Source organism: Terrapene carolina, unplaced genomic scaffold, assembly GCF_002925995.2.
Source record: "Terrapene carolina triunguis isolate 2854851 unplaced genomic scaffold, T_m_triunguis-2.0 Scaffold130, whole genome shotgun sequence".
NCBI lineage: Eukaryota > Metazoa > Chordata > Testudines > Emydidae > Terrapene > Terrapene triunguis.
This window is the reverse complement of record NW_020664481.1, coordinates 7,824,257-7,850,023: the sequence shown is the minus strand read 5'-3', so window position 1 is coordinate 7,850,023 and position 25,767 is coordinate 7,824,257. Positions and strand designations below refer to the sequence as shown.

At 46.8% G+C, this 25,767-nt stretch overlaps 1 protein-coding gene across 1 annotated transcript; it reads right to left on the bottom strand.

Annotated features, from left to right (window-relative positions):
* RBBP8NL (RBBP8 N-terminal like) lies at positions 1-24,297 on the bottom strand. Its single transcript, XM_024199037.2, has 13 exons — positions 24,216-24,297; positions 21,565-21,607; positions 20,074-20,169; positions 18,018-18,130; positions 16,219-16,291; positions 13,958-14,124; positions 13,060-13,142; positions 11,279-11,442; positions 8,898-9,744; positions 8,168-8,288; positions 5,754-5,815; positions 3,781-3,907; positions 1-135 (listed from the first exon to the last, which is right to left on the bottom strand). The coding sequence occupies exons 1-13, from the start codon at positions 24,280-24,282 to the stop codon at positions 5-7; spliced, it is 2,094 nt and encodes a 697-aa protein (XP_024054805.2). The 5' UTR covers positions 24,283-24,297; the 3' UTR covers positions 1-4.
* Between the last annotated feature and the right edge of the window lie 1,470 nt (positions 24,298-25,767).

Below are 25,767 nucleotides of genomic sequence, written 5' to 3'. Positions count from 1 at the left end.
TCAGTTAGTTCTCCTCAAAGACGTCATTGCTGCAAGCAGGGCTGTGGTGCTCCATTTCCTTTGTAATTTCTGCTGCATCAGCTGGTGCTTGGGGAGCTTTGATTTTCCTTCTTCCTCTCACTGACTTCTTATATGCTGTTAATAGGAAGAGGACCACGGGCGTTAACCACATAGCAATGGACTGTTCAGACCATTATTAATGGGATATGGTCAACAATTTCTAGGCCCAAACTATCATTTGTTTAAACCAAAATGAGGCTTAGCAAACTACTGAGGAACCGTTTTCAGTTTTGTTTTAAAGATCCACAAACGCAGGTATTTTAATGAGATTTCAATATCCCTCATGGGCTTGTGAACCTGAAAAACAGCAGCAAGAGTGGATGAGAAGAAGAAAGAGAACTTGACTCTGACACAAAAGTGAAACTAATCGACTGAGTTTTAGGGACGGAATTTTTCAGGCAGCCTCAATCTAGTCTTGCACATCCACTTTTTGGGTGTGCAACCGATAGTGTGTACATCTCTTTTCTGTGTGCCAAACCCTCATTGGCCTCAGACTGGCAGATCTGCAATTAGTTATTTGGTGTATGAGAAATTGTTTGGTGTATGAAAAACTGCTTTGTGTCCATTTTGGGGCAGATGCAAAAGTGAGGGTCAGAGGCTGGAAGTCTCAACAGTGTATTATATTTAATTGTTGACTTAGTGCATGTGTACAGAAAGCTGGGAGATGCATGCACCTGCATTTGTATGCAAAGCCTACTGGTTGTTTGCACAGACTGGGCATTTGCACATGCAAAGCTTTCCTTGGGTGTGTGTACACAAATGTAGCCAGATGTGTAAGTGTTAATTTTGGATAGGTACAAATGGGTCTTGGCTCTTGGTAAATGTGGCTCTTATTTTCCTGGTGAGTCAGATGCTAAAAGGAACCAGTAAACGGGTGAAGAGAAAATTACGGGCCAGATTTTCACAATCTGAATGTACAAAATGTGCTCCAAACTTGTGTTCAGAGTTATCATGACGACATGTGGAAGTCAGCTAACTGCATGCACAAACGGTCAATTCAGATGCAGCAGTGTGTACAGCCAGTCACATTGCACCCTTCAAATGAAAATCTGGCACCGGATTTTACAAAAATTCTGTCAATGTGTTTGTGCAATTGGCTGTGCAATCTGAACCCCGGACAGTAAAGCTGGACAAAGCACTGCAAACAGCCTAGCACTAGCTGGTGGCTGGACATATGCCAGGAAATGTTTAAATACAGCAAAGATGATCATGTATGAATAATCCCTGACTGATAGACTGACAGATCTTGTCTGTCTCCAAACTCTGCACAACTTTGCCTAATCCCACAGCCCACCCTGTAGGATCAGGCCTTTTAAGATTCTCAGCACCTCTGGCAGTGCCATTTCCACATCCGCCTTTGGTTTGACAGCTTCCAAAGCTTGGCTCCGGCGTTTGTTTTTAAGAGGAACTCCTTTATTGTTTGATCAAGTTTTCATTTGCTGCCTCTGTAGGTATTTCAGGAAGGCCGGGGGTGAGGTGAGAGGTGGCTGTTGCTTGTTATACAAGCCTCCTTTTAAGCTCAGGTGACAGCTGTCTATACATTTTTCAATCGGTCAACGCCGGCCTTTCTTTTTTGACTGCACAAAGAGGACCACTAGCAAGCCATTTATGATGGAGCAGTATTTACGGCGTGACAGGCCTGCTGCTATATACCTCCCCTTATCGACAACAATTTTCTGCTTACTCACCTGTAGGAAATACCGGTACAACACATTCCATTGTTAGCAAGGTGAGACCTCTACGGCCACGCTTAAAGATCAACAGCGGTTGTGTGAAAGCTTTCTCCAAATGTCAATAATGCTTTGTGGAGTATTTCGCCTAGTCTGTCAATCAGCAGTTCTTAGGATTGGCTAAACAAACACTACAGTTTACACCTATTAGCTTAGGTGTTAAGACGTGCTCTCTCAGCCACTCCTATCCCAAGCTGGCTTGGCTAACCATTAGCAAGGGCTTCCCTGTTTGGAGATACACTAGTTACCAATGTACAGTGTAGCGTGTCTTATCATAAGGAACCAACTGTATCACCTTGGGCAAACATTTGTGCAGTGTGAAATTCACGTAGTGGGAAGCAAACACGCCCATGGTGGGTCAAGGAATAGGGCTGAATGCCCCTCATGTATTTCTCTTAAAATGCTAATTAATCAAGTGTAGGTCATTGGAATAGTTGTATAGGGGCCTGATCCAAATCTCATTGAAGTTAAAGCATAAAACAAAGGAACAGGATGGAGAATATTATAACGCCATTCTATAAATCAGCAGAACACCTGCATCTGGATCCTGCGAGCAGTACAGACGGGGGTTCAGAGAAGGGCAATGAGAATAATCAGAGGCCAGGAAAAATGCCTCTGAAGTAAGACTGAAAAGGTTGGGATTGTTACCTTAGGGAGATGAGTAAGAGGTGACATGATAAAAGTATATACAATAATGAATGGTCTAGGGGGCAAGGGGCTCAGGTGGGGGGCGGATGTTGTTTGTTAACAAGCCCCCTTTCAAGCTTAGGTGACAGCCCAAGAAGGGAGACCAAGAGCTTCTGTTCTCCCTGTCTCATCACACAAGGACAAGGGGACAGTCAATGAAATTGAAAGGTAGCAAAGTCAAAACTGACCAATAACTTGATTGATAACTAGATTGTGGAACTCATTGCCATAGATTGTCTTTGAGGACAACATCTCATAAGAGTCCAAGAGGGACTGGCTGTTTATATGGACAAGAAGAATACCCAGAGTTATAACGGTTAATGCAAACAGTGAGTTTTGGAAAGGATAAAAATGTCGTGTTTCAGGGGCTAAGCCAATCTGTAACTACTAGGGATCAGGAGGAGACCTTCATGGGTGCTGATTATACCACATCTGGCTATTGTGGGGTTTTTGCACATTTCTCTGAAACATCTGGTGCTGGCGACAGTTGGACACAGGATATTGGACTAGATGGACCTCGGCTCTGATCCAGTTTGGCTATCCCTATGGAGCAGGCCCATACTGGCTAGTTGTAGCTAAACAACAGGAGACTTCTGACAGTCTGGCTCCATTGTATTTACTGACACTCAGCATTTGCAAACAATATCTCCCCCCACTAACATCTCCATCACTCACAGTTCCAGACCTCCAGAGACTGGAAAGGTCTGTGCCACAAGTTTGTTTGCTGCTCATGACATTCGAGAATTTGCCAAGGGAAAAATCATACAGAAAAGGAAGAAAAATAAAATGTTTCCATTCCCAGATGCCCATTTTCTCCCTTGCACTATCACCAGTTACATGTTTTTTAAAAAAAAAAAAAATATTTCCCCATCCCCATTTACGGCTTGTAAAACCCTGTAGATACTCTTATTCCCCACCCATCACCATGGTATCTGGTGTGGGAAGTCCTCTCTGTATCCACAGCACCAGGCAGCAGCAGTGCAAGATTTAACTCACTACACCTCTGCCCTGGCTTGGAAGGACCTCCTCTAGAGTGCAGAACTGCAGGAGCCCGGCAGGACTCCAACTCTTGTAAGCTTGGCAGGAACTTCACAGACTGTGACCTTCCAGTTCCTCCAAGCTCGATTACTTAAGCCCTCTCCTCTCACCACACCAGTATCCAAAACAGGGTCATGACCCTTATTAATTTTGAGGGACATGGCTGCGATTCAGGTAGCCTGGGGATTCATACCAGTTAGCGTCAGACAATGCAAGCTGGGCTCTATCAGAAGGTTCTTTACGAGCAGACCCTCTTTCTGCATACCTTTTGTCCCTGGATCCTGTCCTCTTTTCCTTTTCTTTTGCAAGACCTCATCCTTGTCCTCTGTGCACAAATGTTTTCCTTCTGCGTGTTCTTCTTGATGGGTTTCATGTTCATAAGTGGCAGCCACCTAGACAAATCAGAAAACCGGTCAGTGTTTGGCCCGCCGGACTTCTGATGACCCATCCTGTTGCCGTTGGATTCATTACTATCCCTTACAGCACAGTGCTCATTTGCAATTGTTTGTGAACGTGATGCTCACAATGATCCCAGGACTTTGCCCTTCTCTAGGGTCTGTCACCCAAGGAGCTCAAAGCACTTTGCAAATATTAAACCCAAGATTTCCAAACTGGATGATCAGCATGATGTGCCAGAAAGGGGCCTGACTTTCAGCAAGTACTGAGCACTCACCCTTGAAAAACAGCCCCCTTTAACGTTTGCCAAGGTGGGCCCTCCCTGTAGGGTTGCCAACTTTCTAATCACACAAAACCAAACACTCTAGCCCCACCCTTTCCCCGAGGCCCTGCCCCCTGCTCACTACATTCCCCCTCCCTCGGTGGCTCACTCTTCCCCACCCTTACTCACTTTCACTGGGCTGGGGCAGGGGGTTGGGGTGTGGGAGGGGATGAGGGCTCTGGCTGGAGGAGCGGGCTCTGGGGTGGGGAAGGGGATGAGGGGCTTGGAGTGCAGGAGGGGGCTCAAGACTGGGGGGTGGTACACAGGGTATGGGAGGGGGCTCTGGGCTGGGGCAGGGGGTTAGGGTGCAGGGGGGTGAGGGCTCTGTCTGGGGGTGCAGGCTCTGGGATGGGTCTGGGGATGAGGGGTTTGGGGTGCAGGAAGGGGCTCTGGGTTTTGGGGGGGCTCACAGCTGGGGCAGGGGGTTGGGGCACAGGCTTACCTCTGGTGGCTCCCGGTCAGCGGCACAGCGGGGGGCTAAGGCAGGCTTCCTGCTTGTCCTGACTCCGCACTGCGCCCCGGAAGCAACCAGCAGCAGGTCTGGCTCCTAAGCGGAGGCACGGCAGGTGGCTCTGCGCGCTGCTTTCGCCCGCAGGCACCGCCCCCGCAGCTTCCATTGGCCGTGGTTCCTGGCCAATGGGAGTGTGGCAGGATTCGGGGGTCCGGCTAAAGAGACCCACCTCTCTGCCAGGGAAACACCAGGGAGTTGTAATGTGATATTGGGGGGGAGGGATAGCTCAGTGGTTTGAGCATTGGCCTGCTAAACCCAGGGTTGTGAGTTCAATCCTTGAGGGGGCCATTTAGGGATCTGGGGCAAAAATCTGTCTGGGGATTGGTCCTGCTTTGAGCAGGGGGTTGGACTAGATGACCTCCTGAGGTCCCTTCCAACCCTGATATTCTATGATATTCCAGGAAAAGTAAAGCATCTTCCTCTTATCTTTGGATGTGCTGTATTTCTTCATGAGGTCAATATGTTACCAGTGTTACCAAACTAGGCTAAAGGCAAGGGATACCCCGATGGTGTGAGAAAGCCTTTTGTCTCTATAAAGAGTCATGCCGCATGTCTGGGATTTCCTCAGACAAAACCGGGCACAGGAAATGATATCAGGTATGGAATCTCCATCAGTGATTGATAGGCTGGGAACCGGGGAGTGAGGGGTGGGGGAACAGGAGAGAGATATCTGGGCATCTGATGGAGGGCAACCTGCCATCTCAGCAGGAGCGTGACTTCCTTTTATCTTAACCATGCAGGAAAAACTGCATGAGAAAGCAAAAGCAGAACTTTTCTGCAACCCAGAGACAGCACCTGAGCCCACTCCAGCCTGGGGAAAGAGTGTTTGTGTTGCCTTTTTCGTCTCATTTTCTATTGGAAACTGTAGCATATCTCTGACTGACAGGAGTAGCCTGGGCTCTTCAAAGGGGCCCAGCTCCCACAAACGTTCACCACTGAAATTCCCAGCCTTAAAGAGGAACCAGACTTGGACTGCTCTTGGTGTATGTGTCGGCCAAAGGAAGCAAACCTCGCTGTCCGACGTGTCGGGCTCATCCGAGTCCTGCTTCACAGACTCTGCATCGTCTTCCTCTAGGGAAATAGAAGGGGACGGTTAACTGATCGGCTTTGGCAGTAACAATTCCTAGCCCCCTCACAGGTGTTACACAGAACCATAGTCACAGCTCCGGTCACTGATCAGAGCCACCGTCACTGGGACATCAAAACGAACGACATTTCAAAATGAAAAGGCAAGAAATGCTGGCACAACTCAGAGTCCAGGGGCCAAGCTCACCAGTACTCGCCGGCTGCCCAGTGCCACACAGCAGTCGTAAGCACTGGCTAGCAGAGCCGTAACTAGGAATTTTTGCGCCCGAAGCAAGGGACGGGGCAGCACATCCGGCTGTTCGGCGCCGGGTCCCTCTCGGAGGGAAGGACCTGCCGCCGAATTGCCACCGTTCTTCGGAACAAAAAAATAAAGCTGCCGTGCCGCCCTAGGATTGGGCAGAATGCCGCCTCCTACAAGCTGCCGCCCCAAGCACCAGCTTGCTCGGCTGGTGCCTGGAGCCAGCCCTGCTTGCATCACTGGAGTAGCACCAAGTAACGGGAGCAGACTGGTGAGTCTGGCCCAGAGCTGAGCTAAGCAAAAGTCTGACCCAGTAATAAACTGGGTTCCAAAGTGAAGTCACCACAGGGTTCGTGAGGTCCAAGTCCCAAGTGTGTGTGTTTTGGCGGCGTAAGGGGATTGACTTTCAGAATAGCACTATAAAAGAAATGACTGTGGGGAACACAATCTACAGTAAACTCCGTCAATCACACCCTGCTGTATCTATGTAGCAATCCCCCACTGAAGTCAACGGCCATGTCTAGATGGGGAAGAGAGGTTGTGCGATTTTTAAATACAACCTATCTTTCTAGGCTAGACAGGGCCAATGAGAATGTTGCTTGTGTATGGACTGCAGGACCAGAGCCAGAATGAACCAGCGCAGACGTTCCAAATAGGTTTCAAAACAATTCCTGCAGTGGACAAACTGAAAAACTGAAATGCACTGTAGTGGAGTCTCACAGTAGTGAATCTGTTCTGTGAAAAAAATCAAAACTGACTTCACTGCAAAAGGTTTCCGTTGTATATTGGGCCAGAGGTTACAAAATTCAGGCACGTAATTGCATACACCAAATGCACACCTAATGTATGCACCCAATTACTGGGATTGCAGCTAACCAGGACTTGCAAATGACCAAATCTAGTTGTTTGGGAGCACAGTTACCCAATCCGCACTCACAATGGCAGATTTATGGAGGTATAAAGGTCAGTTACTCCCTGAAATCCAGTAGGAATTGGGCACCTAAACTGCCCTTGGTGCCTTTAAAAATCTAACCCCTAACTTCTAAGGTACCTCTTACTGCTCTTTGGAGGGGAGACTGGCTGCTGGCAACAAAGGACCACAATTTAATTAATTGTTAATTAAAAGGTCAAAAGAGTGAAATGCCTGCAAGCTGCATGGAAACTATTTAAAAACACCATAATAGAGACTCAAACTAAATGTATACCCCAAATAAAATAATTAAAATAAAATAATAATAAATAATAATAATTAATAAAAAACCAGTCTGTCTGGTCCATCCCCAGTGCCTACTAAAGTATTTTATATAAACAGTATTTTCCCCCCACCTTTTTTGTGATGACTATAGTTTGTAGCTGATGGCTCCATATTCCATTCCCAATGCTCCCCAAAGCATTCATTCCCCCATTTGATAAGCAGCTATTTATCTTCATTGCTGGTCCAGATCATAGACCCAGTTCTGGTGGCACAAAGAAGCTGGAAAATTGAAAGCTCTAGCCCACTGCATGGGGGGATCCTTGAATGACTTTGAGCCACTGCATGGCTCCTATGCCACTTACCCTTCTGGCCCCTGGTATAGAGACATGCCTGTGTGAAAGGGGGCATAGCCAGGGCATCTGTGCCCGCTGGGCATGATCCCTGGCTGCAGGAACAGCCCTTAGGGGTCTGTTGATGACTGGCACAAAGTACAGCAGTCCTGAGGCTGCTCTGTTTTATGTCAGGGAGCTGCCGATGTTCGACACCTTTGACAATCAGGCCACTTCCATTTAGGTACCTATATATGAACTGAGGAGTCTCACATTGAGACATGTAAGTCTGAAAATTGTAGACTCGAGGAGCGGTTTTCCGAGGCACAAATGGGAGGTAAGCATCCAACTCCGCTGACTGCCATGGGAGTTTGGTGCCCAGGTGACCTTTGTGCCTTTGAAAGTCTTCCTCTTGGAATTTAGAATACAAAATTTAAAACAATTGCCATATATTGCATGCATGTTTCGGAAGCGCCGTCCATAGACATTCCAGTGCTAAGGAGATCAGCACATCAGGCTCAAAACACTGTCTGCTCCTGCCTTCTCAAATGTTGCTTTTCCATGGGGCTTTTTACCTGTTTGAGCATCTGGTTCTCGCTTCTGTGCCCTAGGAGACACTCTCACCCTGATCTCTGAATCTGTTGCAGGATCACAAGATGTTAGCTTGCCCGCGGGCTGTCCTTGTGAGGAAGGGACCTGTAACACATGGCAATAGCTGTATTAATTACAAACTGATGGGAAGAACTGCCAATGCCTTTATTGCTAGAGACGCTGCCTTCTCCTAAGGCGGTGAAAAAAACTGGTGCCCCGCTCCAGCCTGGCAATGAGTTTAACTGCAAAGATGCACATCTGCCCCTGGACAACATCAGATAGGGGTTTCTGTGTATTTGCGGGACATTGCCACAGAACCTGATGTCCCCTACGCACAGATTCAGCAGGGGAGTGGCAGGCGCAGAGTCTCTCAATGCATCTTAATCCTAACCCAGAGGAATAAAACCCCGAGGCTTAGAGGGTAGTTACTTTCCATGGTCCATTCAGTCCTGGGTTTCCTCTGAGCCTGAGAGCAAGGACGCTGATCAGTGCCCGTTGTGGTGATCGTTTTGCAATGTGCAAATCTGTCCACTAGGGACAGGACTGGCACCACCAACCTGTTTCACATGCTGTGGGCCACAGTAGAGCCATCAGGTCAGAACTTTCAGCAATAGTGGTGATGCCCATTTTAAACTGCGATCGGCCCAGCAAGCTGACTGCTGACCACAGCCTCCCTGCGGAGGAAAAGCGGATGCCAGTGCAAGATGTACTCACCAAAGGTGCCGCAAGGGCCTCTTGCTCTTTGGCACTGAACTGCTCAGGCTTGTTGCCGATTTGCAGCGGTTTGGCCGCAGGGAGCTGGCTGCAGGCTAGGTGGGAGTTCTCATGCTCTGCTCTTGGCAGCACGCTGGAGCTCCGGCCTGTCTGAAGAGTGGGGCTTTCTGTACGGATTGGACTTGGACTGTCAGCCTCACGCTGTTTGGGGGATTTGTGCCAGCTGGCAGGTTTCAGGTTTTCACTCCTTCTGCCATAATCTGACAGGTCCAGAGGTGTGTCCAGGAGACATTCTCTTGCTGCCTCTGCCTTCTCCCTTTGCTCCACGTTGTCCCTGTTTATCCAAACAACTTTCCCTTCTACAGGTTCCTCCAGGTACGACCTCTCTTCTTTGCACCCCATGGTCGGCTGCGGGGAAAGGGGCCTTTCCTCAGGAGCAGCTGGAACCGGAGTTGCATTTTGGTCGCCTTCTGTCCTGGCCCTGAATCCTTGCTGATGCTCTTGTGCCAGGAGATACTGGAGCCTCTCTCTGTGCTTAAGAAACGGAAGCCTCTCCTCCAAATGCTGGTCCCGCATGTACACCACAGCTCCAGGGAGTTCTAAAATGGCGGCCTGATCTTCCCATTCCTCCTGCAGCCTTGTTCTGTCTTCAGTCTCTCTGGCCTGTAGCAAGTGGCTTGGCAAGCTATTGTCCCTATCTGCAGAAGCGCTGTTACTCCTGAGTCCAAACTGGTGCAGAGAGAAATGTTTGTTAAGGAGGCAGAGCTGCTCCTGCCTGGTGGTCAGCTGTAGAGTTCCATAGGACGAAGTGGCTTTGTGGGAATCTGGTTTGTTTGTTCTTAAGCAACTAAATGAAACAAACAAAAATCATCAAACACAACAAAGGCAAGTTTCCAGGTGGGTCACCTCACTATCACAGTGTCCCTTTTTAGCCCCTGGTTTCCATGTGCTGCCCCTGATACGCTGCTGATGTAAACGTGCAGAGCTCGGTTGAAATCAATGGAGCTCTGCCAGTTTACACTGGCAGAAAATGATACGTTGGAGCAAAGTGTGCACGCCCACTTGTGCACACATACAGTAGGTCACGCATACAGTAAATACATCTGTGCAAAATCTGCATTTGGGTGTGCAAAGCAAGTAGCTGGGTGCACAACTACGCTGTCTGCCGGTCTGTAAAAATGGGTGTGTGCCTACTGGCTGTAGATGGGTCAATCAGTTGTGCACTAAAGCTCCTGTGATGGCCTCCATCTTGTCTGCCACACCAAGGATTGAAAGAGGGACCTCCAGAAACAAGCGGCTCCAGCGTGAGCCAAAGAGCCAAGTCTTTCTAGCTGGCTCAGAGCCTCTATGGACAAAGCACAGGGGGACCTGTAACACCAGGGGGTTACACAGACCTGAACAAGTGGCGTCCAGTTGAAGATAGAGCTTTAGGCTGCCAAAACCGGACAGTTTTACATTGCTGCTAGAGTCTTTCCTCCTTCCTTCAACATACGCACTTGTAGAGTTTTACAGCCACATTTCAAGAGGCCCAAGCAATGGGTGAGCTGTGCAAACTGTGTTCAGAAAACCCTGCCTCTATAAATCGAGTCCGGGCTTGTTACTATTCCTCGGCATTTGGCAGTGCCCGGCTTCATGGAGAACGCATCCAAGCTAGGCGTTTGCTGGGGGGGAACTTACAGTTTCTGAATGAGTCTGTAGGTCTCACTCAGCCCTAATTGCCACTAAAGTTAATGGGAAGTGAGGAGCTCAGATGTTACCGTGAGGAGCGCCACAGAAAAGCCAATTGGATTAGATAAGGAGCAGTGGGGATCTCTGCCCAGTGCTCAAATGAACATTTTTTCCCCTTATGTGTCAATCTCTGCAATTCTCAGTGCTGGCCAATTGCAGAAGGCCAGCGATATTTTGACAGATTGCTCTCTAGGGGCCTGATTGTCCTCTCATTTGCCCTGGTGTAGATCAGGAGTAAACTCATTAAGGTTGAAGGAACAATAACAACATAGCATAAGAACCAGGCTCCTGGTGTTTTCTGCCTGGGATAGTTGCAGAAAATAGTGGGAATCTCAAGAAAAAGTCTGTTCTTGTGAGATTTCCAGCCTGGTTTGCTGGAGTTAAGAGGTTTGGAGGCCTTATCCAAGCCTAAGCTCCAAAATTTGTGTGGATTGGATCTTCCTGGTTCAAAGACCATGGTGGGGCTTATGTGCTGGCTGGAAGAACTGGCTTGTGATGGAGAGAGAGAAGCAAAAAGAAAACCCACCAGTAAGACAACAGCTGCTTGATACAAAGCCCTGGAAGTCAATGGGAATTCTTCCATTGATTTCAATGGGCTCTGGATCAGGCCCAAGGAGACTGTGATGTATCAATACTGAGACAATGCTACTCACGCCTCACGGCTGGGGCTGCGCTCACGCTCCAGGAACAGTGAGTTTTTTCTTGCTGGTGGTGACGTTGCTCTCCTGGCCGAGATTTTTTCAGGGAGGCACAGTCTGGAGCCAGGTCTCACCAAAGCGATGGTTCCGTGCAGCTGGTTAGCTATCCTCTGGGAAGTCTAAAGGCAGAGGAGAAAAGTTTGCATGTCCAGGACTATTGGGCTTAAAGCTCAGCTTGGTCTAAAGGGCTCTCAGAAATGATCCCCAGGTGAAAGAAGCCTAGCTGACTAGAGAACAATGACAGCAGAAAACCCTGCTTACTAGTGGTCTTTGTTAGTGAGGCTACATTTTGTCTTATATCCATTTACATTCAAGAGGTGATAAAAACGAGTTGATACATTTCCAATGAACAGCTGAATGCTTCTTCAATACGGTGTTGGAATTTTAAATAATAATCAGCCACGTATTTCCCCAAGGAGGCTCCATTCCAACACAGCATCGTGTTTTTCAGCAAGTCCTAATTTATTCCTTATTTTCCAGATGCATTGACTTACGGAGCAGGAAGTCATGTAACTTGTCTAAGGTCAAGCCAGGAGTCAGTGGCTTAGCCGAGATCGGTCAGTTTCCCAGTCCTTTGGTCAAACCATTAGACCCTATTTGCATGAGCTTACAGCATCCATTTGCTTCACTGGTTTATTTCCAGGGGAGGTTCCTATTCTGCGGCCAGTACAGAATGATCTTTCTGCTGTTGTAAAAAGGCTCTGAATAAGCCCTTACTCGACATTTTTGCCTACCCACTTTCCGATGCCACCAACCTCTACTGTTTATCTTCATTAACTACTCTCACAGCCCGCCTGCAGCCTCAGCAAAACCCCCTTCACTTGCTGTTTCATATTTATATGGAGTTCAGATCACTGGTTCCAGTGCCAGAATCAGGGCTGGCTCCAGGCACCAGCGAAGGAAGCAGGTGCTTGGGGTGGCCGATGGAAAGGGGTGGCGCGTCCGGGTCTTCGGCAGGAATTCGGCGGCGGGTCCCTCAGTCCCTCTCTTCCTCTTTGAGCTGCCGCCGAAGTGCCGCCGAAGAATGAAGCGGCGCGATTGAGCTGCCGCCGATCGGCTTTATCTTTTTTTTTTTTTCCTTCCCTTTGCCGCTTGGGGCGGCAAAAAAGCTGGAGCCGGCCCCGGCCAGAATTAAGCACGTGTGTGTCTGAGCTCCCATCATGAGACCCAATGCTATGGCCCCTGAGCCCTGGGGGCACGACGTCTGGCACTCCATCCCGCCCCGGATCCCTTGGCTGAAATGCACTTTCAGTTTCAAAGGGGTGGCAGGTTAGGAAAGATACAAGCTCAAAACCGACAGTGGCAGGGATTCCCCGTCTCTCTGAAAATATCCCACAGGATAAGGCTTCAGATGTGGGCCTGTGGAATATCCCTATGGTTCAGTCCTAAGAGATTTCTCCAACTACCTATTTAAGTCAGTGTGATTTGAAAAGGAATGAATGCGGTCACACGATAATGATCAACTGCTGCTAGGCAAGTTCTGAGGCTCCTAGGGAATATAAATGTGAAAGCAAAGCTGGGACGGTGACTTTATCAGCAGGAGATACGATAGGAGTTTCCAGTTCTGCCAGTGATGTACCGGGTGACCTTGGCCAGTCACTTCATCCCACGTGCCTCCATTTCATTCCTCGTCCCATCCCTTTCACAGCTTATCCAGCATCAGGTCCCCACGGGAACGATGCCCAACTTGACGAGGACAGATTGACAGTGCTAAGTATCCCCAACGGCACTCTTACCATTTCCAGAGCATGTGCTTCTTGGAGAACAGCACTTGGAGAAATCCTACTGCCCAGAGAACATCTCTGCCCTGCAGACGTCTCTGAAAACAAAGGCGATAGCCAGTCATTGCGAAAGCTGTGCAGAGTTCTATTCCGTCTGCCCTGCGTTTTTCCCCAGTTGTTCCATCTGCACATGGCGCTGTAATGCAGCGGCCTAAAAAGTCTGGCCAACCAGTCTGATAACCGGGATATCAATCAGCACATCGCAGCTATAAAAAGCTGGCAGGGCACCAAGCGCTTCCCAAGGAAGATTTCTAGCTATTTCGAGCCAAATTTTCTGTCAGACTCAAGCCAGCCCCTGAATTTGTATGCTCGATTGCATGTGCAATTGACAATGGGGGCAGGGGAGGGGGAAGGAACAAACTGCACGAACAGGTGCTTTGTGTGTGCAAATCAGTGGCCTGGTTTGTTGTGCAAAAGGCTGCCTGCACATTAATGGGAGTGTGCCCGGTATGCGGGTACAATCAGTGGCATGCGTAACAGTGGGCATGTGGATTTGGAGGCCAATGCTGAAAAGGGAACCTTTTTGTCTCACTTTTGATTCCAGATGGAGCCCTAGGTGCTCTCTGGAAGGAGGCTGCCAGAATAAAGGGAAAAGACTCGCACTTCCCACACATCATCTGCGATGGATGACACTGGAGCACCTCAGGAGAATATTTTCCTCTAAAGCACTGCAGCTCATGTATTATTTGATCTGCAATTCCATGCAAACCAGATATCATGCTCTAGATTAACGTCCATCCTGGGGTTCTGATGACTTCGGCTTTTGCTCCCGTTTGATGTAGTCAGAATAACTCACTGCTGCAGCCCAGTCATTGGTCCCTACACCCCCTATACTGGAGCCAGCAGTATATACCTTCTCCCAGCTGTTCGCCAGGCTGTTCATGATACCCTTCTTCTGCTTCTCGGCTAGCTGCTTTGTCTGTGCTGGGTTTCCGGCTTACTGGGGAGAGTAAAGCCAATGGTGAGTCCGGGATGGAGCTGCTTTCTCTGGGGAGGGCTCTTTGGTGCTTTGTTCTGTCACTGTTGCAATGAAAAGGAAACAAATGAATGGAAAAAGAAATGAGACGGGAACCACCAGTTTGAAGGCTGCCCCGGCGCGAGTTCTGAGCGCCAGTGTTTCATCTTAACTGAATGTGCAACAACTCAAGAGCCCTGGGAAACAAGGTGATCGGGCTTCCCGAGCACTCACGGAAACATCTTCTTCCGTTTCAGCTCATCACAACTGAATTTCACGCTGAGGTTTGCTCTGAACCAATACATCATCCTGGGCCACCCAGAGGGGAGGGCAAAATGGGCGGTTTGCCCCAGGCCGTCTGTTTGAGAGGACTCTCAAAATGATGGAGGGGTGGCCAGGCCAAATTTGAGTGAGAGTCATTGCGAGCTGGCACGTGGGGTTTCAGTGCCACTCAAGTTTGGCACCTGCCATCAACTTGCCCTCCCCGGGCAGGTCCAGATTCCTCTGTCACCGCCATTAGCCTCATCATGCTGAGCCTGAGGTGACTTACCAGGCCGAGAGCCTGGAGGTAGGAGCAGGGTCAGGGGTTGGGGATACCACTCGCAACAGTGCTGGAGGTCAGGGAGAGGTGGGACCAGGAGTGGCCCCCCGCCTGAACACAGGGCAGTCTCCCCATCCCCATGGGGAAGGCAGTGACCCCACACACCTGGGCTTTCTCTGACCTTCCATCCTCTCCCCTCCCCTCTTCTTCAACTCTTTCATATCCATGGCAATGTTTTTGTAAGGGTGTGTTTGTGTGTGGGGGTGTCTCAGTTTCAGATTTTGCCCTAGGCACCCCAAAACCCCAGTGCAGCCCTGACACCATCTCAAAGCAAAACTCAGTTGATGCAGCTGAGTTTCCTCTTAGTCTCCTATGCAAAATTTCACGGGAAGCCATGACATTGGTGTGGATTCAATGCAGACCAACGACTGGCCCATGTGCTCTCAAAAGTTCTGTGACAAACTTGGTAACTCTGGCAGGGTTTCAGTCTAGCCATATACGGCCCCAACGCAGGGAGGTTTCGCAACAAACTTTTGCACAGCTCTAGTTCAGTAAGTCAAGCTAGTTCCAGGTCTAGAAACCTCTGCAGTCATTTGAGAGATGCTAGATACGAGAATTCGTGTTAAACTGAGGAAACGTTTGGGTTCCAAAGCAAGCATGTTTCTCTACTGATCTCTTTATGATAATTTCTATGGATTTTAAGCCCCTAAGGAATGAGCTGATTTGTATATATTGGCTAACCTGACATGTTACTTGGGTTTCACCAAAGTGCTCTGCTAGGTTACTACTTATAGCAAACATCCTCTCCCCTCCTAATCCCTCCTGAGTCTCTTTCTCACAGTTCGTTTTCCCATGTGAAATGTGATCCATTCCCTGCAGATCCACGCTAATGGATCAGCATTCTGCCTTTGCCCAATGTCCCAATGGCTTTGCCAAGAGCTGCTAGATCTAGATAGGTGTCTCCACAGATTTACTCAGGGCGTGAACGGTGATGAAGCTGGTGATAATAAAAACCAAGAGTTAAATCCTGTCCCCATTGAACTCACTGACAAAACTCCCATTTCACATCAATGGGGCCAGGATTTCACCCCACATAATTAGTACGTTAGCAGCAGTGCACTATGTGCATGCCAGGCATGTAACGAGTGCCATTTGGTCCTCAAGTCTCAGAGACAAGGGGTTCAGCATACACTTGCAGTCAGAGTAGGGGTTTGTTCTCCCATTCACTAGTGGGGCGATCACTATTCAGTCAAAGAACCTGACTAAAGGGGACCCAGGGTCAGGAAATTTCCTGAACTCTTCATGATCCCCCTCCCCATTTCACCCCATGACATCACCAGTGCCAAGCATCAATCCTGCCTGGTTCCAATGAGGCTGAAGATGAAGAGGCCTCTATTACATGCAGGTGGACAGATGGGTGAGGAAAGGAACAAGAAGCTCATACTAGGAAGTTGGAATAAAAACAATGGTGCAGACTGTACAGGCATCTCCACTCCCTTGGCCAGGAGGTTCTCATACTGGGCTGGCTCAACAGTGTCCAGGGTAGTGCCAGGGTCCTAGGGGAGCCATCTGGCCGGCCCTACGCCACCCAATGAGTTAAACCCAGAACTGAGCTTACTCCAGGCTCCGTAGCCTCTTCAGTTCTTCCTTCAGGTTTTTATTTTCTTCCTTCAGCCTGTTCATTTCATTAGCTGCAGAGAGAGACAATGAGTGCGGCAGGTTAGGGATCAGACGTGGGCAAGATGCTGGGAGCTGAATGCTGCCCTGAGGAGACAGCCTGGGATGGGCAGGATTATGATGAGCATTTAAAAAACCCCAACAGATTCCAAATAAAGGTGACAGCTTTACAACAAGGCACAGATGTGCCATGACCGCAGGGCAGTTGGTGAAATCTCTCCTGCCACCCTCCATCGAACCCCTCCAGAGACGAGATGCCAAGCGCTCTGCAGCTGAAGTGGCTCAGAAGGGCCAATCAGCAAGTGCTCAGCATCCCTCCAACGAGGCTGTTTAAGGTCAAACGCTTGCAGATTTTTTTCCCATTAGAAATGTGCACAGCGAGCGTTCCAGCACCATGTGGCAAAGGTGGGAGTTTCTACCTTAAATACCCAGCAACGCGAACTTCCTTACTGTAGTCGACCTGGCTGTTCATTGCCCTCCGTCTCCCCCTACTGGAGCATTACAAGAGACAGACTAAAATGCCCGTGTCTGCCTTCGGGTACATATTATTATCCACGGTGATGTCACAGCTGGGAGTCATAACTCCTGAAGGCAGCATGCCCTCTGGGAATGGCCTTAGAGCATCCATCAGTGAGTCTGGCTCTATAATGTCTCTCCTGCAAGCATCATCTTCAGGAGATGATCCTTCCAGGAACGGGCAGTAACTAGGAAATGCAGGCTGACCCCTATTAGTAAACAGCATCTCCTCTCCATGAGAGCACCTGCTTCCCCCCAGGAGCTTACCCTCATACTGATGGCATCCTTCGCTGTAAAGTACAGGTACCTGCCTCTTTGCAATGGTAGTTAAGGCCTGGGCTTGCTGTGCAATGTGGGTATGAAAGTATGTTAAGTATGATAAGGAATTCCTCGCAGTTTACTCTGGGTGGGTCTTTGGGATGAGACCTTAAAACAGAGACCTGCTTTGTCTACCAGGACAAAGAGCCAGATTTCCAAAGGAGTCTCAACTCCCTTTCCTTCTCCCAAAGAACTCTGGGATCTTTAGGGTGAAAAGTGCTTCTTCTGATTGCTACAAGCCAAGTGGCAATGAAGGGTAGAGAGGACAGACAGCTACAGTACAAAGGAGATATATGACCAACCAGCGCCTGGCTTTTACACCTCCGTGTGAAAGTGACACTTGAGGTACAGGGAGCGAGGAAGATCAAATTCATAATGAGGAAATAAAAACGCAGTTGCTGACACTTTTCTCTTTCTTCCAAAGGCAAAGCAAAACAAAATACCATAATCCCCAGGGATAGCAGAGACAGAGAGAAAAATACCCTTGGCTTGTGCAGTGCTCATGTGCTGCCAAAGACTCAGGAGAAAATTAATCATCCATGTTGCTTGATTTTCCTTTACCAGTGCAGAGCTGCTGCTGTATATTTCCTGTATTGTCCAGAGTGTTGCCTCAACCTTGCCAAACGGATCTTTTTATAAGTGGCTGACGTTGCCCGGCCCATATGCACGTGCTGTAGCAAAGTCCAGTGTTGAAATCTCTTTGATAAAATCTCTAGTGTTTATAGGAAATGTTGATTTTCCTAGGCCCGGATGTTCAGATCTGCACCCCCTGACATGTCCCCATTGGACGTGTGCCCCCAGGATTGCACATACGATTGTGCCCGAATGATCAGACGACACTTAAGGTGCAAAAGTGCAAAATGCCAGCAGGGCAAAGCTGAAGGTCTATTTAGCCTCTGTACTTACTGAGGATGAAGATGTGCTGGAGACTCTGGAAGTGGGAGTTCTCATACTCATTCTGCTTCTTCTTGGCGAGCTCCTGGGCAACCATGCATCTGTCACAGAGACCTGCTCTCAACCTTAACAAAAAACCCCAGAGCCAAGAAGCTAAGTTATCCATGCATGGCTACACAAGCAAATGAAACTGAATCCCACCTGCACTTGGAGGCAGATCTACAGCACCAGGACAAAGTCGAAATCTGGCATTCATTACACCATGACAGTGATATGCTGGGCAAAAATCCACACGTCTAGTTTAGTGAGCCTTTGGACACAGTGTGTAGAGATACACAATTCTTCCCTATGGCAATCAGGTGGAGATATGAATTTTCAAAGTGGCTAGTAATACAAGTGAAAAAAGTTTCAGTAAACTCCATGGCCCAGATTCTGCTCTCGGTTACATAGAATCATAGAAATATAGGGCTGGAAGGGACCACAAAAGATCATCTAGTCCATCCCCCTATGCTGAGTCAGGACCAAGTAAACCTAAACCATCCCTGACAGGTGTTTGTCCAACCTGTTCTTATAAACCAACCAGTGAGGGGGATTCCACAACCTCCATTGGAAGCCTATTCCAGCACTTAACTACCCTTATAGTTAAAAAGTTTCCCTAATATCTATCCTAAATCTCCCTGGCTGTGGAGTAAGCCCATTCCTTAGGAACATAAGAACAGCCATACTGGGTCAGACCAATGGTCCATCTAGCCCAGTATCCTGTCTTCTGTCAGTGGCTGGTGCCAGATACTTCAGAGGGAACAGAACAGGGAATTATCGAGTGATCCATCCCCTGTCTCTCAGTCCCACCTCCTGGCAGTCAGAGGTTTAGGGACACCGATAGTATTGGGTTGCTTCCCTGACCATCTTGGCTAATAGCCTTTGATGGACCTATCCTCCATGAACTTATTTAACTCTTTTGTGAACCCAGTTATACTTTTGGCCTTCACAACATTCCCTGGCAACGAGTTCCACAGGTTGATTGCGTGTTGTGTGAAGAAGTATTTCCTTATATTTGTTTTAAATCTGCTGCCTACTAATTTCATTGGCTCACCCTGGTTTGTGTTTTATATAAGGGGTAAATAACACTTCCTTATTCACTGTTCCTACACCATTCATGATTTCATAGACCTCTATCATATCCCTCTATCATATCCTTAGTCATCTCTTGTCTAACCTGAAGAGTCCCCGTCTTTTTAATCTCACCTCATATGGAAATTGTTCTATACCCCTAGTCATTTCTGTTGCTCTTCTCTGTACTTTTTCCAATTCTAATATATCTTTTTTTGAGATGGGCGACCAGAGCTGCATGTAGTAGTCGAAGTGTGGGCATTTATTAGCTATCTTCCAGTGATCTGCTACAGAGGCTGATTTAAGCAATAGGTTACATACCACAGTTAGTTCTGCAATTTCATATTTGAGTTCCTTCAGAACTCTTGGGTGAATACCATCTGGTCCTGGTGACTTATTACTTCTTGTCCTACCTTCAGCAGACATGGAGAACAATTGATCACTGTTGTTCTTATAACAGCCCTTAACATATTTGAAGGCCCCCCTTCAGTCAAGACTAAACATACCCAGGGTTTTTTTTAACCTTTCCCTATAGGTCAGGTTTTCTAAACCCTTTTATCATTTTTGTTGCTTTTCTCTGGATTCTCTCCAATTTGTCAAATGTGGCACCCAAAGCTGGACAGCATAGTCCAGCTGAGGTCTCACCAATGTCAAGAAGAGCGGGACAATTACCTCCTGTGTATTACACATGGCACGCCTGTTAATCACATCACTGCAAATGCAACAACTCCCTTAATTTCAATGGATTTACTGCATTTACACTGGTGAAACTGAGAGCAGAGTCTGGCCCCATGGGTTCTCAATTTGTTAACACTAGTTAGTGAGAAAAAAAGATTCTGATGCTATATTTCACTCGTTGAAAAGACACTGAAAAGCAAGCTCTGTGTAGGCATGTATGCTATTGGGCACACAACAGCATTAGGTCTCTCAATCAATCAAACAAACACACACCTCTTACCTGTTTTCTAACACTTTCACATTTTCTTTAAGGATCTTCTGCTGTTCCCTTAGCTGGTGGTTTTTAGCAAATAGCTCTTCAATTCTCTGGGCATCTCTAATTCAGGAGGCAGCATGGGACAAAACAAGAAGGTCATTGGATTTGCCCCAAATATCTGCTGCTTTCTTCTCAATGTACTGTCAGCAGGCAGGATTTATACACTAGCCCAGTCACGCCCTCACACTATTTCTATTACTAAACTACTATTGCTTTGTGTAGCAGTAAGTGCATTGGATGGATGGGGATAGAAACATATTAAATGCTGGCACCAGAGCAATTTGGTGCAAGGTTAACAATTCCCATTGGATAAACAGGATGGAAAACAAAAGGGTACAGACTCCTCTGAGCTAAAAATTGGGTGAACCAGAAGGGCACCGATGACAGACTCTTTTAACAACAGGGGATGGAATCTGACTCAAAGCCCAGGGATACATGATGAAAACTTCAATAGGATAAAGGTCTTGGATACCACTGCTTTGTCAGTCACTTCCATATATTTAGGCGTGGAAGGAATAGATTTTCATTGGTGAATGCTGATAAATGTCCATTTCACTGTACACAGAAACCAACGAAAAAATATTTCCATTGGTAATAATCAAAATTTACAGATAGGCAAGGTAAGAAAACTGCTGCTTGAGAATATATTATAATTTAATTTAAGGCTATTTACGTGGTATATTTTGACATGCGATGTTGACAATTTGTGTTTTTTGAATATCGTCTACGGTCATTAGATAATTATTGTCTGACACTCCCCCCATAATTTCCTGCAATTGTGAAAGTTTAAATTGGTACAAATCAGAAAAAAATGCTTAAAAAACCATAATTCTGCACAACTGTAAAATGTAAATAGCTAAAAATAAAACAAATGCTTAAAATAAACATTGATATTATCCATAAAAATTATTTAAAAAATTGAATACTGCCCAGCCTATATATATTGTGTTACAACAACGCCAAGCCCCGACCCACAACCCAAACCTATGCGTGCACCTTAAGGTTACAAAGTCACACACTTAAAAGTTAGGAAATGTCAGACTGGGGGTAGGGTGGGAGAAGAATATCTCTGGCTTAATCTGATTGGATGCGTTGCAAAGAGTTTTTAAACTCTTATGCCATGCCAGGGCAGGAGACTCAGAAGAGGTTCTTTAGGTGCCCCACAGTATCCACAAATTCTGAGTGGACAGCTTGGTAAATCTGAACTGCCCTCGCTAGGTGGCTTCCAGTGTAAGGGCATTGCTGCTTGCTTTGCAGATTATATTAAAAGAAGACAGTGAGTTTGCTTTCGGGCTTGCCTTCTTGTTCCAGTTTGTGGGTTTTTAAGTTAAGGGTGCCTGCAGCCCAGGGCAGATGCCTTCAATGTTATGAGTAAATAGTGCAGCCCTTCCTCATCCCTCCAACAGAACTTTACCACCACAGCCTGGAGTAGAGAACAAAACTTGCTTTACTCACCGACACTTCTCTGTTGTCAGCTCTGTGAGCTTTGTTTGCAGTCCTGGAATAATTAATGAAGGCTCAGGAGATGGGTATTTATTGCAAATTACGTGACAGTTCAGAAACAGAATGTGCTATCATAACTTTCAGCAGAGCATGGCAACTTAAAAGGAAACTGTTAGTCTGAAAATCTCATTTCTGAAAAACAAGGTTCCCTGCCCATGTTGTTAGTTTATTTCCTTTTCACCATTTACTATTTTTGCCTTCCCCTCTGCTGGGATGATGAAAGCAGTCTAGTCCGTTTGACTTTTATTGCTAGTTAGTTACAAAACCTCATTCTCACTAGAGCTGGGCAAAATATTTTCAGTGCAGAGTAAATTTGCCACAAAAAAAAAAAATTGCATTTTTCAGGTCACTGAATTCTGGGTTGAATTTGGCAAATAGTTTTGGCTGAAAAAATTGATTACTAACAAAACAAAACATTTAGACGATTCCTTTAGAAATTTAGCTGTATTTATGGATTAAAACAAAACAAAACAGGGTGATAAACACTCCAAAATGAAACCAAATGAAAACCTGAAAAAATTCATTTTGTTTTTTTTTCTTTTTCTCCCTTTTTTTGGTTTCATTTTGGATGCTTTTCAATCTGAACTGATTTTTTTGTTTGGCTCCTGAACCGAAAAATCAATGATCCACTCAGCTCTAGTTCTCATGCTGGCACAATTCCACACTCTTTGGTTGCAAACCAAATTGGCAATATTTATAGCCCAACTAGTATTCTTTTCCTCAACTGATTTGAAGACAATTTTTTTATGCAATATCTAAATTTGGGGTCTGAGTTGCTCAAGAGTATCCTTTAAAACTGTGGTTCTCAACCAGGGGTACATGTACCCCTGGAGATACGCAGACGTCTTTACATCAACTTGTATAGATATTTGCCTAGTTTTTTACAACAGGCTACATAAATAGCACTAGCGAAGTCAGTACAAACTAAAATTTCATGCAGACTTGTTTATACTGCTCTATATACTATACGCTGAAATGTAAGTACAATATTTATATTCCAATTGATTTATTTTATAATTATGTGGTAAAAATGAGAAGTCAGCAATTTTACAGTAATAGCATGCTGTGACACTTTTGTATTTTTATGTTTGATTTTGTAAGCAAGCAGTTTTTAAGTGAAGTGAAACTTGGGGGTACACAAGACAAATCAGACTCTTGAAAGGGGTACAGTAGTCTGGAAAGTTTGAGAGCTTTAAAACATCACAGGGTTAGAATGACAGAGAGTGAGACTGTATTTATAACCCAGGATAGTGTAAAATATAACACAAGGGTCGGTAACCTTCGGCACACGGTCAATCAGGGTAATCCGCTGACGGGCTGCGAGACATTTTGTTTACATTGACTGTCCACAGGCATGGCCCCTCGCAGCTCCCAATGGCCATGGTTCGCCATTCCCCGTCAATGGGAGCTGCGGGAAGCAGCGACCAGCACGTCCCTGTCTCACGGCCTGCCCAGCAGATTACCCTGATGGGCCACGTGCCGAAGGTTACAGACCCCTGATATAACAGTTTTATCCAGAAAGTTGATGCTGGAAATGCCTTTATACCAGAACAATGGGAAGTAGTAGCATGTGTTTTCTTTCTGTAAAGGCCTTGCTTTTAATAATGTACAAGCTGTTAATGCTCTAAAGAAACAAACTATCCTTCCTTACTCTAAATTTTACTGTAACAAAGACTTCTCACCCCTGCTAATTCTGAACTATCTTTCAGGATGGAGTTTTGCTTCTTTCCTCTTCCTCTTTGATCATTTACTATTCAAATAAGTGTCCAATGACTGCCTCACCTGAAGTCAGATATCAGTGTCCTAATAGGTAAATTGCTTCCCATTTTCACTCTCCTGCCAACTCCTTATTTATTTTCCAGACATGTTATCCTAGACCAGTTTGATGGCCCAGCTGATAACAGCTAGTGCTTCCAACATAGGAAATTCAGACAACACAGACTACGAAGCAGGAGGGGAATAGGATCCTCAGAGTTGTATTTTGCTTGGGTGGGTGGGAGTATTTTAGGAAAGATTCATTCTACACTGCTTAACCCCCTCCCACCTCCCAAATGGCTGGTGAGGGAAGTATAAGTGCATCATACCATGTTGAAAGGACTCCGGAGGACAGGGAAAGCAGACAGCATAAAAATAACAGTCACCATGAGTTTCTTTTTGTGGTATGAAGTGTTGCTGATTTCCACACTAAACCTTATGTTCTGTAAGGCTCCCAGGGCTCCATCTGGTACACTTGTCATCCAGGATATTTTAGTAGTGCTCAGATATTGGCACCAAACCCCCAAGGTGCTCAGATTTGCATCCGGGAACGTCTGAAACTCTAGAGCTTCCTGAAGACCAAGTGGCAGGGCACCCACATCACCAACCTCTTCATTTTCTAGAGGCCCATGATCTGATCCTGCCTCTGTGCCTCCCACTGACCCTGATAAAGGACACTTCAGCTGAGCTCTGGGTTCCTTTCCCAGGCTCTCTAATCGGCAGACACACCCTCCCAGCCCAGGTTATTTGGAGCTAGACAGAAGGGTCTGACTTTGTTTTCACTCTTAGCTTTAAAAACGAAATTGACTTTTGCCTCTCTGCAGAAATGATCCTGAGGTTCTTCTTACCTAAGACCTCTTTCTCATGGATTTCCTTGAGCTTATTCAAGAAGTCTGCAAAACTTTCTGTGGCCATGTTCAGGGTCTTCCCACATGCCTTGTGGGTATGTGAATCTTCTGCTTCCAGTTCAAAGTTGCTGGTTTTCTTATCGTTCAGTCCTTAGCCCAAAACAAAAAACACACAATAAGATAATTAGCAGCATCCCAGATATCTAAGATAAACAAAATATGTGGATGTGTTATTCCTTGACTTTAGCAAAGCTTTTGATACGGTCTCCCACAGTATTCTTGCTGCCAAGTTAAAGAAGTATGGGCTGGATGAATGGACTGTAAGGTGGATAGAAAGCTGGCTAGATTGTCAGGCTCAACGGGTAGTGATCAATGGCTCCATGTCTAGTTGGCAGCCAGTTTCAAGCGGAGTGCCCCAAGGGTCGGTCCTGGGGCCGGTTTTGTTTAATATCTTTATTAATGATCTGGAGGATGGTGTGGACTGCACTCTCAGCAAGTTTGCCGATGACACTAAACTAGGAGGTGTGGTAGATACACTAGAGGGTAGGGATCGGATACAGAGGGACCTAGACAAATTAGAGGATTGGGCCAAAAGAAACCTGATGAGGTTCAACAAGGTCAAGTGCAGAGTCCTGCACTTAGGACGGAAGAATCCCATGCACAGCTACAGACTAGGGACCGAATGGCTAGATAGCAGTTCTGCAGAAAAGGACCTAGGGGTCACAGTGGACGAGAAGCTGGATATGAGTCAACAGTGTGCTCTTGTTGCCAAGAAGGCTAACGGCATTTTGGGCTGTATAAGTAGGGGCATTGCCAGCAGATCGAGGGACGTGATCGTTCCACTTTATTCGACATTGGTGAGGCCTCATCTGGAGTACTGTGTCCAGTTTTGGGCCCCACACTACAAGAAGGATGTGGAAAAATTGGAAAGAGTCCAGCGGAGGGCAACAAAAATGATTAGGGGTCTGGAGTGCATGACTTATGAGGAGAGGCTGAGGGAACTGGGATTGTTTAGTCTCCAGAAGAGAAGAATGAGGGGGGATTTGATAGCAGCCTACAACTACCTGAAGGGGGGTTCCAAAGAGGATGGAACTCGGCTGTTCTCAATGGTGGCAGATGACAGAACAAGGAGCAATGGTCTCAAGTTGCAGTGGGGGAGGTCTAGGTTGGGTATTAGGAAACACTATTTCACTAGGAGGGTGGTGAAGCACTGGAATGCGTTACCTAGGGAGGTGGTGGAGTCTCCTTCCTTGGAGGTTTTTAAGACCCGGCTTGACAAAGCCCTGGCTGGGATGATTTAGTTGGGAATTGGTCCTGCTTTGAGCAGGGGGTTGGACTATATGACCTCCTGAGGTCCCTTCCAACCCTGATATTCTATGATTCTATGTTTCATGTTTTTTTCCAAGTTTTAAAAATATGACAAGCATCTAATCTATCCAAATGGAGAAAGCAAACTCATTTACTCAACCATTAAAAAAAATAGCAAGTACAGCCCAGCTCTCTCCTGGCTGTCCCACTCTGTCACAGACCCATGGGGAGAGGGGAAAAGGAC

Coding starts and splice junctions, on each gene's coding strand:
- RBBP8NL (XM_024199037.2), bottom strand. CDS start 24,282: ATGGCCACAGAAAGTTTTGCAGACTTCTTGAATAAGCTCAAGGAAATC. Junction 20,170..21,564: donor CTGACAACAGAGAAGTGTCG/GTGAGTAAAGCA, acceptor CTCCTGAATTAG/AGATGCCCAGAGAATTGAAG. Junction 18,131..20,073: donor GTGAAAGTGTTAGAAAACAG/GTAAGAGGTGTG, acceptor TTTTTTGTTAAG/GTTGAGAGCAGGTCTCTGTG.